Source organism: Hipposideros armiger, unplaced genomic scaffold (assembly GCF_001890085.2).
Source record: "Hipposideros armiger isolate ML-2016 unplaced genomic scaffold, ASM189008v1 scaffold_916, whole genome shotgun sequence".
NCBI classification, from domain to species: Eukaryota; Metazoa; Chordata; class Mammalia; order Chiroptera; family Hipposideridae; genus Hipposideros; species Hipposideros armiger.
Window position 1 is genome coordinate 326,513 of NW_017732266.1, and position 15,773 is coordinate 342,285.

The following is a 15,773-nucleotide window of genomic DNA, read 5'->3' on the forward strand; positions in this document are numbered from 1 at the left end:
TTTAGCTGAGCCATCCTGCTACCTGCTGGCAGCTCAGTGGCAACTCAGCTCGGGCTGGGCATCGAACTGCTGTTGCTCAGAGCTCACACTCTTGCGCGAGCTCTTAACCAACTGAGCCACTCGGCCGGCCCCATTTTCATTTTTTTTACATGTGTCAGTTCAATTTTCCCAGCACCATTTATTAAATAGACTATTTTTACTCCAATGTAAATTCTTGCTTCCATTAACATACATTAAATGACTGTATATGGATGGGTTTATTTCTGGGCTTTCTATTCTGTTCCACTGGTCTATGTGTCTGTTTTTATGTCAGTACCATACTATTTTGATTACTGTAGCATTGTAGCATGATGTGATGTCGGGTAGCATGATACCTCCCACTTTGTTCTTATTTCTCAAGATTGCAATGGCTATTCAAGGCCTTTTATGGGTCCATATACATTTTAGGATTATATGTTCTATTTCTGAGAAAAATGTCCTTGGTAGTTTGATAGGAATTGCATTGAATCTATATATCGCCTTAGGAAGTATTGACATTTTAACTATATTAATTCTTCCTATCCATGAAGCTGGTATGTATTTCCATTTATTTGTATCTTCTTTGATTTCTCTCTTCAGTGGCTTATAATTTTCTGAGTACAGGTTTTTTACTTCTTCAGTTAAATTTATTCCCAGATATTTTATTGTTTTGAAGCAATTGTAAAAGGGATTGATTTCCTGATTTATTCTTCTGATACTTTGTTATTGGTGTATACAAATGCAACTGATTTCTGAATATTAATTTTGTACCCTGCTACCTTACTAAATTCATTTATCAGTTCTAACAGTTTTTTGGTGGAATCTTTGGGATTCTCTGTATATAGTATCATGTCATCTGCATATAGTAACAATTTTACTTCCTCATTTCCAATTTGGATGCCTTTTATTTCATTTTCTTGTCTGATAGCTGTGGTTAGAACTTCCAGCAATTGAATAAAAGTGGTGAAAGTGGGCAGCCTTGTCTTGTTCCTGATGTTAAAGGGAAAGCTTTTAGCCTTTCCCCATTGAGTATGATATTTGCTGTGGGCTTATCATATATGGCCTTTATTATGTTGAGATATGATCCCGCTATTCCCACTTTGCTAACAGTTTTTATCATAAATGCCTGCTGGATTTTGTCAAACCTTTTTCTGCAGCTATTGATATGTCATATGATTTTTATTTTTCATTTTGTTAATGTGATGTATTACATTAATTGATTTGCAGGTATTGAACTAACCTTGCATACCAGGAATGAATCCCACTTGATGTGGTGTATGATCTTTTTAATGTGATGCTTAGTTTAGTTTGCTAGTATTTTGTTGAGGATTTTTGCATCTACGTTCATTAGGGATATAAGCCTGTAATTTTCTCTTTTTGTGATATCTTTGTCTGATTTTGGGATCAGATGGGACACTTTTGAATTTATTCTCTGTATGTGATCCACTTCCTTTCTGCTTATTATTGGTGAATAATTAGGATAAAAAGTGTGTGTAGTGAAAAACACATGGCCTGCAATTGACCATATAGCTGACCATTTGCTTTCCTAACCTGGCAGTTTTCTTGAGAGATACTGAAAATTGATATATTAGTGATTGACACATTGCCTCTCTGCTCCAATCACCCTTAAATGACTGCTCTACAATAATATATCTGGATGTTGTCATCATTTCTCCTGTGGCAGATGGCATGCTTTGTGAGTGGAAAGTACTAGAGGGACACTAGAGTAGGAACAGAATTTCTCTTCCAAGTCCTGGTGTGTTTACCTTGCAGGCTCTTGCATTTTGTGTGATTTCCTTGGTGCCTAGGCTCCAGCAGAGTGTGCGGCTCCTAATCCCATAGTTCCAAAGAGCCTGATTGATAACAGCTCATGGTCGTCCCCACGGGCAGACTTCTCCAGTAAAAACACAAGTGGCTTCTCAGTGCGGGGGTTTCCAGCAGGGCATCTCCTATTAAAAATCTCCTCCCAGACCCTCTTGGGAAGGTTTGCAGCCTCAATGAATTTCTCCACTCTCCAATTAGCCATAGGCCTGCCCACCCTTTACAAAGAGGTCTGGGTATCAACACTGCAGGAGAGGCATCCCTTCCTGGGGCTCACTGTATCTCCTCTAGGGGTGGTGGTTGCTCCTGTATCTGTTATTCCTATATTGTTTAGAGCACCCTTTATTCTTTAGTAGACGATTACCCATTACTCTGGTTCCCTGTTATAGTTAATATTTTTAATTCAAATTTCCACGTTGAAACTAATTTGTGGTTTCTGCCTCCTGATTGGTTCCTGAATGATGCGCTTATCGTCTTCAGGATCTCAGAATTCTTCTAATTCAAGACTGATGATTCATGAAAATAATGCTGATGGCTTTTCACACATTATTTGCTGATTTAATCCATAAAATTTAAAATATCAATGAACATTAAACTTAACTAGATATTGAATTCAACCCAAGAAGATACTGGAAAGATAATTATCAAAATTACATTCAAAGTAAGAAGTCGATGCTATTGAAAAGAAAATGATCGGCAATGAATATTGAATCCAAATAAATACAAAGGGATGATTAGTTTTAGAATTTGAATATATAATAGCCTCAGATTCTGATTATTTCCTTTAAAAATTATATTTATTTGTTATTTGTATATGCTCATATAATTAAGTGATTAATTGATTGATTAATTTTTACAATAAGGTTGTAGAAGACTGAGTGATCCCACTTCTCTTAGCCAGGCAAAGTATATTTTATGCTGAATTACTGATATTGTTACCTCACTTCTCTGATGTTTCTTAATCTTTTTCATAGATCATTCACTTCCTCTAAATTATACTTTTTTTTTCAGTTACATTGATACCTTTACTCTGGTTATACCTGGTCTCAAAAACCTGAACGACTTTCCATTTTTTGAAGATGATTATGCACTTTTCTCTGACAGTCTATAGCATTATCTTTGTCTTCAGCAGTATGAATACATTTCTAGGTTGTTGTTTTTTTATTTGTTGCTTGTGGAAAATTATTGACTATTAATTGGTGAATACTTTCCTTTCATTCTCCTACTTTTTTTCTTCTAGGCCTCTATAGATCAATTTTGGCTTACATTTCTTGGATACTGTGTTCTTCCCCCACCCGATGAGCCTGTCAAAGGCAGTCTTCATCTGTTACTTTGTTTTTTGGTGTGTGTGTGTGTGTGTGTGTGTGTGTGTGTGTGTGTGTGTGTTTAAATTTATGCCTAGTATGTCCTTTGACACTTTCTTATTGTTTCTATTTCTCTGCTGAAATTACCCATCTATTCATGAATGTCTTCAAGTTTTTCACTACAGCTATGACATATTAATCATAGTTATTTTAAATCCCCTGTATGATTTTTCCAACAAAAGATTTATGTTTGAGATTAATTCTATTGATTGTTTTGTCTCTCACCAGCAGATTATTCCTTTCCATTTTGTGTGTCTCATAATTTTCAGTTGAAATCTCCATATTCAGTATAGGGTAGTAGAGGCTGAAGTAAATGCAATAGGATTTCTACCTGAAAATTGGCATGCCTCTTTTTCTGCTAGGCCTTTATTGAATTTAGCTGTGTTCAGTTTTGTTAGTTGCTGTGATCACCTTCAATGTACAACCAGCTTTAAATTCCTCTTGGGGAACAAATTCGAGGGTGGAGCTTGAATGGTATGCTGAGCAAATTCTCAGTTGTGCTTGCTTCACCCTCAGTTTTAGGTTTTTTTTTTTTCCCCTGAGCACCTGGACCTTAGAGAGAGTGTCTCCTTGCTTTTGTTCCTCCACTAGTGGCAGTCTGTCAGTTACTCATTTCCTGGTTCCTGTTAGCCTGGGTGGTGCGGAGCACAGAAGCATTCTACATTTTTCTTACTCGGCCCCTGCTTTAAGCAGTTTGTGTGTCTTTTGAAATGAGTTCTGCCTGTGATCCTGCCTGCCCCAAGTGGTAAGGAATCTGTAATTTTCTAAACCTAGGAGGCATTCTTGCCTCTTTCCTTTTCCCTACCTCAGTGAGTTCTCGCCCACTCATAGTGACAAGGCTTGCTGCCTTTCTGAAGCAGTTTAAGACCTTATTCCACTGTAAGAAGGACCCAGATAAGAATTGTTTTGTTTTGCTTTTCTTCCTCAGCAGCAGCTGTTACACCCTACAGTGGAACTACACTACAAGAGATGTTTTTTCTGACCCCTCCTGCTCCCCAAATTTTCTCATAGCAAATAGTGAGGTCCGTGGAGAAGAGACTGCAAGTGTTTGTGCTCTCAGGGCTCTGTACTCATAACTGTGCATATTTAGCTTTCAACAAGCCATTAAAGGATTCGTTGATTTCTTTCTTGGTACTTGTTTTTATCACAGCCTTATTTTCCTCCAATGCTCTGGTATAGATGAATGATTGACTACATTAGATAGTGATTGCCTATACTAGATAGTAATTGCCTATACTATTGTCTCATCTCTTTCTGGAGGCTTACTCCAGCTTTCCTCAGATTTTACCCTAAACAGCTGCCCTTGGAAGTCAGCATTCTGATGGGTTCAAGAAAATATGATTTTGCAGATTGCCCAGTTTCTTGTTATTGCTTGGATAGGTATGATGCTCTTTCCATCTGTTTGTCCTAAGATGGAGCGACAACTCTATAATACATATTAATTCACTAATTATATGAAAGTGACCAGAATCCAGGTACCTTTGGGTATTATGTTATTAATATATTTAATGAAACCAAAAATAAGAATTAATTCTTTTTTAAAACATGCCAAAATATAATTTAACATCTAAATGGTATTTTTTCCCCCATTAAATTTTCAAGAAGTGTAATTCTAGTCTATTTAGAAACAGACATGGGATTTTCTACATATACGTAGGGGAAGCTACGTACTTTGAGATGCATGATTTAAGGTCTAGCAAAATTTTTAATTAGTTTTTTTAACATATTTCAATTTTACACATACTCAAGGGTATATATGAGATTCACAATTTAAAGTGAAATAATAAATTGATGACTATAGACACAGTAACCATTTAAAAATATAGCATTGATAAGAAATTTGAAGACCTTTGTAAGCTCCTCTTCATTATAACCTCCTCTTCCTTCTCTAGATTTAATGATACCAGAAGTTATATGTTAACTAATTCTTTGCTGTTCTTTTTTTTTTTTAAGATTTTTATTGGAGAATTAGGGGATGGGAACAGTGCTGGGGAATCGGGGAAAGACAAGTTGCTATCCTTTTGTTCTTCAGTCTAGTTGAGGAGGACATTGCTTCACTGGCCCAAGTTGGCACCATCATTGCACTCTTTCCAGGCGAGGCACATCAGTCACCGGCTTCTGGACGGCCGCTCACTGCGGCTGCTGGCTGCTCAGCTGGCTGCTGGCCACACACAGTAGNATATATTCAATTATAGTTGACATACAATATTATACAACATCAGCTTCAGGTGTACAGTGCAGTGATCAAGCCTCTACCCCATCCATTAAGTGGTCTCCCTAACAAAATATGTGACCATCTGACACCCTACAAAATATTTACAACATTATTAATTATATTCCCTGAACTGTCTTTCATATCCCTGGGGCAATATTATAGTTACCTATTTATGCTGTCTAATCCCTTCCCCTTCTCCCATCCCCATCTCCCTCCCAACCAGCAACCATCAGTTTTTCCTGTGTCTCTGAGACTATTTCTGTTTACTTTGCTCGTTCATTCAGTTTTTTAGATTCCACATATAAGTGAAATCATATGGTATTTGTCTTTCTCCAACTGACTCATTTCACTTAACATAATGTTCTCTATGTCCATCCATATCATTGCAAATGGTAAGATTTCATTCATCTTTATAGTGGAGTAATACTCTGTTGTATAAATGTAGCAGAGCTTCTTAATCCAGTCGTCTACCGATGGCCATTTCGGTTGTTTCCAAGTCTTGGCTATTGTAAATAGTGCTGCAATAAACACAGGGGTGCATATATTTTTTCAAATTAGCGTCTTGGGTTTCTCTGGATAGATACCCAAGAGTATAATTGCTGGGTCATATGGTAGTTCCATTTCCAGTTTTTTGAGATACCTCCGTACTGACTTCCATAATAGCTGCACCAATCTGCAGTCCCATCAACAGTGCACCAGGGTTCCCTTTTCTCTACAACCTCGCCAGCTCTTGTTGTTTGTTGATTTATTGATAATAGCCATTCTGACCAGAGTGAGGTGGTATCTCATTGTGGTTTTTATTTGCATTTCTCTAGTGATTAGTCAGATTGAACATTTTTTCATATGCCTGTTGACCATCTATATGTCGTCTTTAGAGAAATGCTTCTTCATGCCCTCTGCCCATTTTTTAATTGAGTTGTTTATTTTTTTGGTGTTGAGTTGAATGAGTGTTTCATAAATTTTGGATATTAACCCCTTATCAGATATATTGTTGGCATTCAGTAGGCTGCCTTTTTATCTTATTGATGATTTCCTTTGCTGTGAAAAAACTTTTAAATTTGATGTAATCCCATATGTTTATTTTTCCTTTATTTCCCTTGCCCGAGGGGATATCTCAGTAAAAATATTACTGAGGGTAATGTCTGCAAATTTACTCCCTATGTTTTCTTCTACAAGTTTTATGGTTTCAGGTCTTACATTTAAGTCTTTAATCCATTTTGAATTTGTTCTTGTATATGGTGTCAGTAGGTGGTCCNCTTCAGAAATACAGTGCGGTGGTCAGGCCTCTACACCGATTATGAAATGGTCTCCCCAACAGGACATGAGTCCATCTGGCCCCCTAAGAAATATTTACAACATTATTGATTATATCCCTCAGACTGTCTTTTTCTGTTTTTATTCCTACTTCAATCTATGATTGAGAAGGAAGACAGCATGGTGTAGGGGTTTAAAGCATAGATAGACCCTGGAGTAAGTCTACTTGGTTTCAAATCCCAGCTCTACTGATTAGGGGCTGAGTGAAATTAAGAAGATTATTTAAATTATTATCCCCTGCTATAATGTGGAATGATTTTAGTAGATTCTCTTCTCATAGGTAAGACATACGGATTGAACATATCAATATTTATGAATTACTTACAGCAGCATCTGGCATATAATAATTGCTATATAAATAAAGTACAAAATGCATTGATTTTTAAAAAAATATTTTACATAGATAATCTGCCGTGTATCATCTTCCCTTTAATGCTTACAATGTTTTGTAATGCAAAAGTGTTTCTTCTTTATATAAACTTATTAATCACTCTTCCTTTCTGGATTTCTAAATTTTTTTTATACTCAATAAAGATTCCATCAACCAAAGTCATATACAGTTTTATTTTAGCACATTTATATTTTTATATTTAAGTAATTCATAGATAAATTATTTTAATAACAAGTTTATTGAAATATAGTCCTCATACCATAAAATTAACCCATTTAAAGTGTACAATTCAGTGGTTTTACTATATTCACAGAATTGTGCAGCCATCATGATTACCAAAGTTTAGATCTTCTTCATCATTCCAAAAAGTACTCCATACATATTAGCAGTCGTTTTCTATCTCTCCATTCCCCTCAACTCCTGGTAACTATTAATCTATTTTATATCTTTGTGGAATTCCATCTATTCCGGACATTTCATATAAATAGGCTCATACAATTTGTGGGGGGTATTTGTGTCTGACTTCTTTTATTTAACTTAATGTTTTCAAGACTCATTCATGTTGTAGTATATATCAGTACTTTATTACCTTTTATTGCCAAATAATATTCTGTTGTATATAAATATACCACTTTGTGTATCCTTTCATCCATTGATAGTTATTGAGTTGTTTTCACTTTTTGGTTATTATAAATAATGCTACTATAAACATCCATAAATAATTGGTGTATAGAAATATATTTTTCATTCCTTTGGGTATATGCCTAGGAATTAAATTGTTAGACATATGATGACCCTTTAACTTTTTCAGGAACTGCCAAACTGTTATTCAAAATAGGTGTATCATTTAATATTCCCACCAGAAGCATTTGAAAGTTCTGGCTTTGCCACTCATACAGTTATACTGTCCAAAATTTTTATTTCACAAGTCTAGAAGATATAAAGCAGTATCATGTAGTGTTTTTTATTTGTATTTCCCTAATGACTCAAGATGCTGAATATCTTTTTATGTACTTAATGTTCATTGTAAATCTTTTTGGAGAGATAGCTATTCAAATCCTTTACCCATTGTTTTAATTGGATTGTCTTTGTTGTTCAATTGTATGGTATTTTTATTCTGCATTCAAGAACCATATGAGACAGATGATTTGTAAATATTTTCTCCCATTCTGTGGGAGATAGTATCCTTTGGGGAGCAAAAGTTTTTAATTTTGATGCTATATTATAATTTATCTATTTTTCTTTAGTTGACTGTGTATGATCACTGAAGTCTTTGCTCAGTTATTTTAGTGGTGATTCAATGATTGAACAGACATTTAATTAAATGCCTCGAATTAATAAGTCTTCCAAACTTTGATGAGATGTTCTATTTATGTTTATTGTCATGCGTTGACTACTCCTACAAATACTTACAAGTGTGTTTTAGCCTTCACTCACTGCCAGTGCAGGGTCTCAAAGGTCAGCCAGGGATGAGAGATTAGGAATTTGCTCCCTAGCCCTAAAATGTAAAGAACATACACCTTGCCAGTCCTGCACAGTCCTGCACATTTGTATGGCCTTATAGATTCCCAGGAATATACAGATATTTTCAAATCACACTGTGGACATCCCATTCCTGTGTTTCCTTTTAAGTTTTTTGTCCTGCCTATTGTTATCCACAACTAGTATCTCTATATAAGAAGCTATAATGTTAAACAATGGACAGTTTGTTTTGGTTTGTTTTTTTCAATAAAGGCCTTAGGCGTAGAACTATTTACACAGACTGAGCTCTAAATCTTTCTAAAATAAAAAAGATGTCTCAAAAATGGAAGTTTTCAGGAAGCTGCTAGGTAGGTCAAATAGTGACAGTGCTCTGGGGATGAGGCTTTGGAGGAACTGCATACCTGTTCTCCCCCACTCAGGTGCCCGCTTAGGGTCATGACATTCACAGCTAGTCAAGTTACAAAGCTGGTAGGTCCAGGCTTCCACACAGCTGTGGAGAGAGGAATGCCACAAACCCACTGTTTCACAGAGATTCAGCCTCTTTTCCCCCCAGTTTTATTGAGAGATAATTGAAATACATCCATGATAGTTTGATTTACGTGTTTTGTGAAATGATTACCACAGTTGGTGCTCTGAGCTTGGTGTGAGTCTTTGCCTATTTCCAGAGTTCTGAAAAAGTTGACTTTGACAATTGTTACCAGTGTAACCAGTGTATCCATTGCTTTTAAGAAGAAAATATTTTTTTTGTCTTTACTTTCCACAAGTGCTTCTTGGATTTGATTTTGACAACAGTGTAAGATTTTTTTTTTCCCTCTTTTCCAGAATGGTTATGTATTTGTTCCCACAGCTTTGAAATGTTATGGTAACTTATTTGTAATGTATTGCTTCTAGATTTCAAAAAATCCTATTCTACCTATAAGACTATAAATTTTGTCTCTGAGACCACACTGATTTAATGATTTTTTTCTGGATAAATACATACTTAAAGAATATAAAAAATTAATGGACAGTTATAAGTGTGAAGAATGTAATTAAGAGGTGTTTGTTTTAGCTACAACTAAGAAAAGTTCATGACATAGCTTTATTAAAGATGTAAACTAAATTTGAAAAACTGTAAATTGAGTTACTTTACAGAAAAACTCACATATTTCAAATAAAATAATAAAAAGGTATGTGTATGAGTGAGATTATACTTCTTAAACAAAACATATCTTGAAAAATGGTAATTACAGGTCTTCTAGCTTTACAGGACTAATGATGATAATTTTGATAATTTAAAACAATATTTTACTCTATTTACTTTTCTTTAAATACACTTTTTAAAAAAGTGAATTGTTTAAAAATATATACAAACACTCACTTTTCAAATGTTACTTTTTTTCTGTAGGACTTTGGAGATGATGGTTCTTTGTATATTACTAAAGTTACCACAACTCACATGGGCAATTACACCTGCTATGCAGATGGCTATGAAAAAGTCTATCAGACTCACATCTTCCAAGTGAACGGTAAGGAATGTGCTGTTGCTAAAATAATTTTTTGCTTCACTAGATATTCAAAGGATATCATAGTTGACTGGTAAGGCAAGGCTTCATTTTTTATTTATTTATTTTTGGCAGATACTGTTAAAGCAAAACCTATTTCAATTAAAACAAAAAAGTTTTTGGGTGAATAAATATTGTAAACTTGCACCACTATGCTGATCATGAAACATTACAAAGTAACTCATTCTAATCAGAAGATTAAAGCATAGAAAATTTAAATTCCTTTTTCAGCTTGAGAATATCAACAAATAGACAACCATATACATTTTAGAAACTGAAAAAGTTAAGCATTTTAAAATTGTAATTGGATCATTTATTTGGTTGATGTTATTAATGATATAAAAAAATATTATTGGGCTGGCCGAGTGGCGCGATGGTTAAGAACTGGCTTGGGACGCCAGAGGGCCCTGGTTCGGATCCCACATATGAGGGCCAGTGACACTGCCTTCTACAGCTAAGATGCTTTGAGCTGGGCTGCCGTGGGTTGCCAGCGATGGCATAGGCTGCAGCCCCTGTGGCAGTGGGTTGCCATGGGCTACCGTGTGTAGCCAGCAGCCAGCGTGAGCGGCCAGCAGCCGCAGTGAGCGGCCGTCCAGAAGCCGGCGACTGATCTGCCTCGCCCGGGAGGAGCGCAGTGATGGTGCCAACTTGGGCCAGTGAATCAACGTCCTCCACAACTAGACTGAAGAACAAAAGGACAGCAACTTGTCTGTTCCCCTTCCCCCAATTCCCCAGCACTGTTCCCATCCACCCAATTCCACAATAAAAATCTTAAAAAAAAAATGTTATTTATGTACAGCAAGTTTTATACACTTAGTGGTTAATTTAAAGGTTATGGACATTGGCCAAGTAGGCTAATATCATTCTTGCAATCAGAGCTTTGTTTTGTTTCTGATTTAATTCAAATTTTAGTTATTTACTTGAATTGATTATATAGGATTTCATGTATGATTAATACACAGTGATTCACTCTCATACTAACATATATGTTAATTTACTCTATGATTTACCAAAAGGAGACCGAAACTTACTTGGCTTTCTATAGGAACAGCAAGAGAGCTAGTTGTGGTTAGTTAGTATGAATTAAAAGGAGAGTGGTGGATATGAACTTGGAGAAGTGGCTTGGCATCAGATCACATGGAACCTTGTGGACCTAAATACTTGGATTTCCATTCTAAATATAATGGGAAGCTGTCAAAATGGTTCGTGTATGAAGTGGCACATTCTGATTTGTTTTATAATGACTGGAAGCATTGAGATCTGTGAAAAACTATTTTAGTAGTCTGGGAAGAGAGAATGGTGGCTTAAAATATAGTTGAATGGTAAAGATGTAAAGTGCTCAGGTTGGAATATATTTTAAAAGTAGATTTGATGATTTTCTAAGAAATGGTATGTGAGTATGAAAGAAAGAGTATTAAAATAATAATAACCCAAGTGATTTGAAGGAAACATTTGGATATATGATTGTGACATTAATTGCAATGGAGAAGAAGCACATTTGGAGACTGAGTGAAATTAATATAATTTGGTTTTGTACTATTTTTTTTTTGACTAGTTAACTTCAATACAATTATCCAGGTAGAAGTCAAGTACGCAAGTTAGTATAAAAGTCTGGAGATCAGAGGGAAGTCACAGGCCTAAGTTGGATATTTAGATAATATCAAAGTGCAGAGACTGTATTTAAAGCCATGAATCTGAGCTTGAGGAGGTCTCCTTGGGAATGAGTATAGATGAATATGAAGTCTGAACTTTGGAGCTGAGGTTAGCAAGTGGAGAAAAGAAGACACAGAATGAGCACCCTGTGGTGAGGAATATGTCCTGGAAATCAATTAACAAAATGTCAGAAACAAGGTTGAAAAGATTGGGGAGTTCATGGTTTGACACTCAACTCAATTATCAACATTCAACAGAAGCAGATGTAGGCCTTATTTCTAGAGGAAAGCCATTTGGCAACTCGACATGGGTGAAGGCTTATACATTGGGTGCCAATTATCATGTGTGTTGGGGGATTCCCCACACACACCAACAAACAACTTTGGACACTAGCGGGGTGTCCAAGAATTCAACGCTGTTATGACACTCTCTACCCAGAGACAGAATCAGATTCCATAGATAAAGGGTTTAGTCCCACAAGACTACCTACCCCTCCCCACACATACACTTCAGACACTGCTTGCAAGCCCAGGCTGTTACCTGTGCTTCTGACCAGCCCCCAGTAGATCCCAGTGACCCTCTCCAAATCAGGATGCCAATTCCAAATCCAGGTTGTTATCTGACCAACTGGCTATAAATCAGAGGTTCCCACAACCCCTTCCTTGGGATCAATTAATTATCTGGAATGGCTCACAGAACTCAGAGAAATATGTTGCTAAATGACCAATTTCTTTTAAAAGATATTAAATGATACTAAAGAATTAATCAATAGTCAGATGAAGAGATACAAAGGGTAAAGTCTCAAACAAAGGAGCTTCTACCCTCTGGGAGCTTGGGGCCCAGCAAGGGGGCATGTCAGATCATTCTGGTTCCTTAATGTGGATGCTTTCTGAAAAAAAAAAAAAAAAAAAAAAGGGAGCTGTCCTTCTGGGCTTTTATGAGGGCTTTAAAACACTCATAATTGACTAAGTCATTGACCATTGGAAACTTAATTCATTCTCCAACCCNGTGTGTGTGTGTGTGTGTGTGTGTGTGTGTGTGTTTGTGTGTGTATAGTGATTGGGGACTCATCTGTGTTGATCCATGTTGATGCCAGTACCTGTAAAGTATGGATATTCAGAACATGGTCTCTAGAACCAGATAGCCTAGTTTTGAATATTAAATCATTAACTTAATAGCCTTCATAGATAAGTTAATTAACGTTTCTGACCTCTGTTTCCTTGTTTGTAGAACACGGTAGTGTCAGAATATAAAGAATTAATATAAGTGGGGTGATTCAAGGTGATATGAAACTTGAAGTTTTAAAGCACTGATATTTTGAAGGTGCTTTATTTAAGAAATAAATTACAAATTATAAATAACAATTAGATTAAAAAATTAGATACTTATTACAATAAGAAATCACCAAAAATTTTAAATATATTTGTAAACTTTACAGAACTATAAGACCTATGTACACACTGCAGGACTATTTTCAGATCTTTGGAAAGGGCTTGTACAAATGAGAGGCTCTGAAGCTTAAACTTCATTAGCTTCATGGTGTATCCGATTCTGTATACATGTAAAACATTTTGAATAGCAGTTCTATAAAAGTGATAGATTGTTTTAAAAAACTTTATTGGGGAACAGTGTATTTTTTCAGGGAGCAATGTGTTTTTTCCAGGACCCATCAACTCCAAGTCAAGTTGTTGTCCTTCAGTCTTAGTTATTGAGGGTGCAGATCCAAGTCCAGTTGCCATTTTCAATCTTGTTACAGGGGGGCACAGCCCACCATCCCATGCAGGAGTCGAATCGGCAACCTTGTTGTTAAGAGCACATGTTCTAACCAACTGAGCCATCCAGCCGCCCACCAAGTAGCTCCACTAAAGCTCAGCTCAAGTGGTTGTATTCAATCTAGTTGTGGAGAGTGCAGCTCACTGGTCCATGTAGGAATTGAATGGGCAACGCTGTTGCTCAGAGCACGTGCTCTAACCAGCTGAGCCACCTGGCCGCCCCCTATAAACGTGATAGGGTTTAATGTATTTTTATTACTACTATTATGTTATATTAATGGAAACTTTTTCAGGATTATTTTCTTAAATGAAATAAAATATGATTAATTTTTTACTGATGCCATCAAATTATATTATTCACATAGTTTTATAATTTATGTTTTGGTTTTCTTACCAAAGAATGCAGTTGCTTGAGATTTGGTTGGCTTATAAATTTGACACAATAATCAGTCCATATTAGTTTATTTTACTATTGTGTTATTTTAAATATATGAAATGGTTTATTCTAGGGAAAAAGAGTTTTAAAATTAATGTATTTATCAAGTTGAATTTACATTAATTTTATTTTTCTCTGTGTTGTTTTTTGATGATTGATTAAATATCTAAGTAAATAGTCTAGTAGAAACTTCTATCATTTTTAGAAAATCACATAAATCGTGAGATAATAGTACTTTAGTCAATTTCAATATGTAGAATTTTGTCTAAATTACTTTTATTGATATTTTATGAAAATATATTTTATGCACATGAAAAGCTAGGAAAATAGCTTTCACAATATTACAAAGTAAAAGCACACTAGCATAAACAAAGCTAGAAGGAGGTAACTTTAATGGAAGTGCATATCAAAACAATGTACTTTACACAGAAACCTTCATTTAAAGTGTAGTAATATGGCACCATATTATTTAGAACTATGAGGAGAAACATAATATTAAATAGGAAAATAAACTTAAATTTAAAGTCTACCATTTCTACTGGACAGGATTTATCTTTCAGATCATGATAAATGCTTGTGGTTAAATATAGCTCTGAATTCAGCTGTTATGTTCTAATAATATATAATCGTAACTGACTTTTGTTTACCATCTTGTATATTCGGATACATCAGTGCTCATCATTTATAAGTTGTTAAATGTTTTGATTATTACTCTTATAAAACTGGTTATAGTCAATAGTAGCCATAGCATTTTAAAAATTTTATAAATGTGCTACAGATTTTTTCCCCCACAGTTGCCCTTTGTACTGCCTTGAAAAGAATACAAGTGATCAACTCAACAAAATAAATAATATATATATATATATATACATATATATATATAATATGAATTCGATCAGCTTTATGATTAGAAAGCCCTTTTACATATATCTATATATACATACATATATATATATATATTTATATGTATATATATATGCATATATATATATATGGATTAGATATAAATGTTATAACCAAAAAGAAATGAGAAAACAATGCTGGGAAATATTTATATTAAATCAAAATAACAGGGCTTTCTAATCATAAAGCTGATATAAGGAATAAAAAAAAATTACCCTCTAAACCAAAAATAGTCGACACAATTTAAAAGACGAGCAATACATTAAAAAATTGGGGAGTCGATATGAAAAAGAATAAACTCAAAATTTAAAAGTTAGAAGAGACAATAAACAAATTATTCTTAGAAGGTAAATGTTAGTAGCTACCAAATATATACAAAGACACTTTTAATAATACTTGTAATAAAGTATATCAAAAATTTGCTAATTCGATATTAAGAAGAGTGAGTGCAACAGTAACCTCTTATCCATCCTTATACTCTGCTGCTGAGAATGGGGAGAGACACAGTTGTTCAATGATATTAAAAAATGCTTTTTTGTTGTTTTTTTTGTTTTGTTTTTAAATCTTAGGAGATCGATCCATCTTTCCTTCTTCCTCTTTGACATGCACTCTCACTATATTTTTTGCCTCTTCGGACCTACCAGTGTATTTCACCTCCTTTGTCTTGGGCATTTTGTCTTGACTTTCTTCTTTGTTCTCTTTTTCTGTTGTTATTTTATTTTTAATTTTTTTATTGTTAGTTTCAGATGTACAGAACAATGCAATAGTTATCCTTTTCACCCTCACAAAGTAACAACCCTCCTCCCCCCATCTATTGCCCTCCCACCCCCGATATCATGCTTATCTATTACAATTCCATT

The 15,773-nt window shown here is 35.0% G+C and overlaps 1 protein-coding gene across 1 annotated transcript in view; it reads left to right on the forward strand.

Moving 5' to 3' along the window:
- Positions 1 to 15,773, forward strand: part of FSTL5 (follistatin like 5) — a 427,469-nt gene that overhangs the window by 238,436 nt on the left and 173,260 nt on the right. Inside the window, exon 5 of the mRNA XM_019630458.1 lies at positions 9,993 to 10,113. Within this exon, the coding sequence (XP_019486003.1) occupies positions 9,993 to 10,113 (121 nt within the window). The remainder of the gene's footprint in view (positions 1 to 9,992; positions 10,114 to 15,773) is intronic.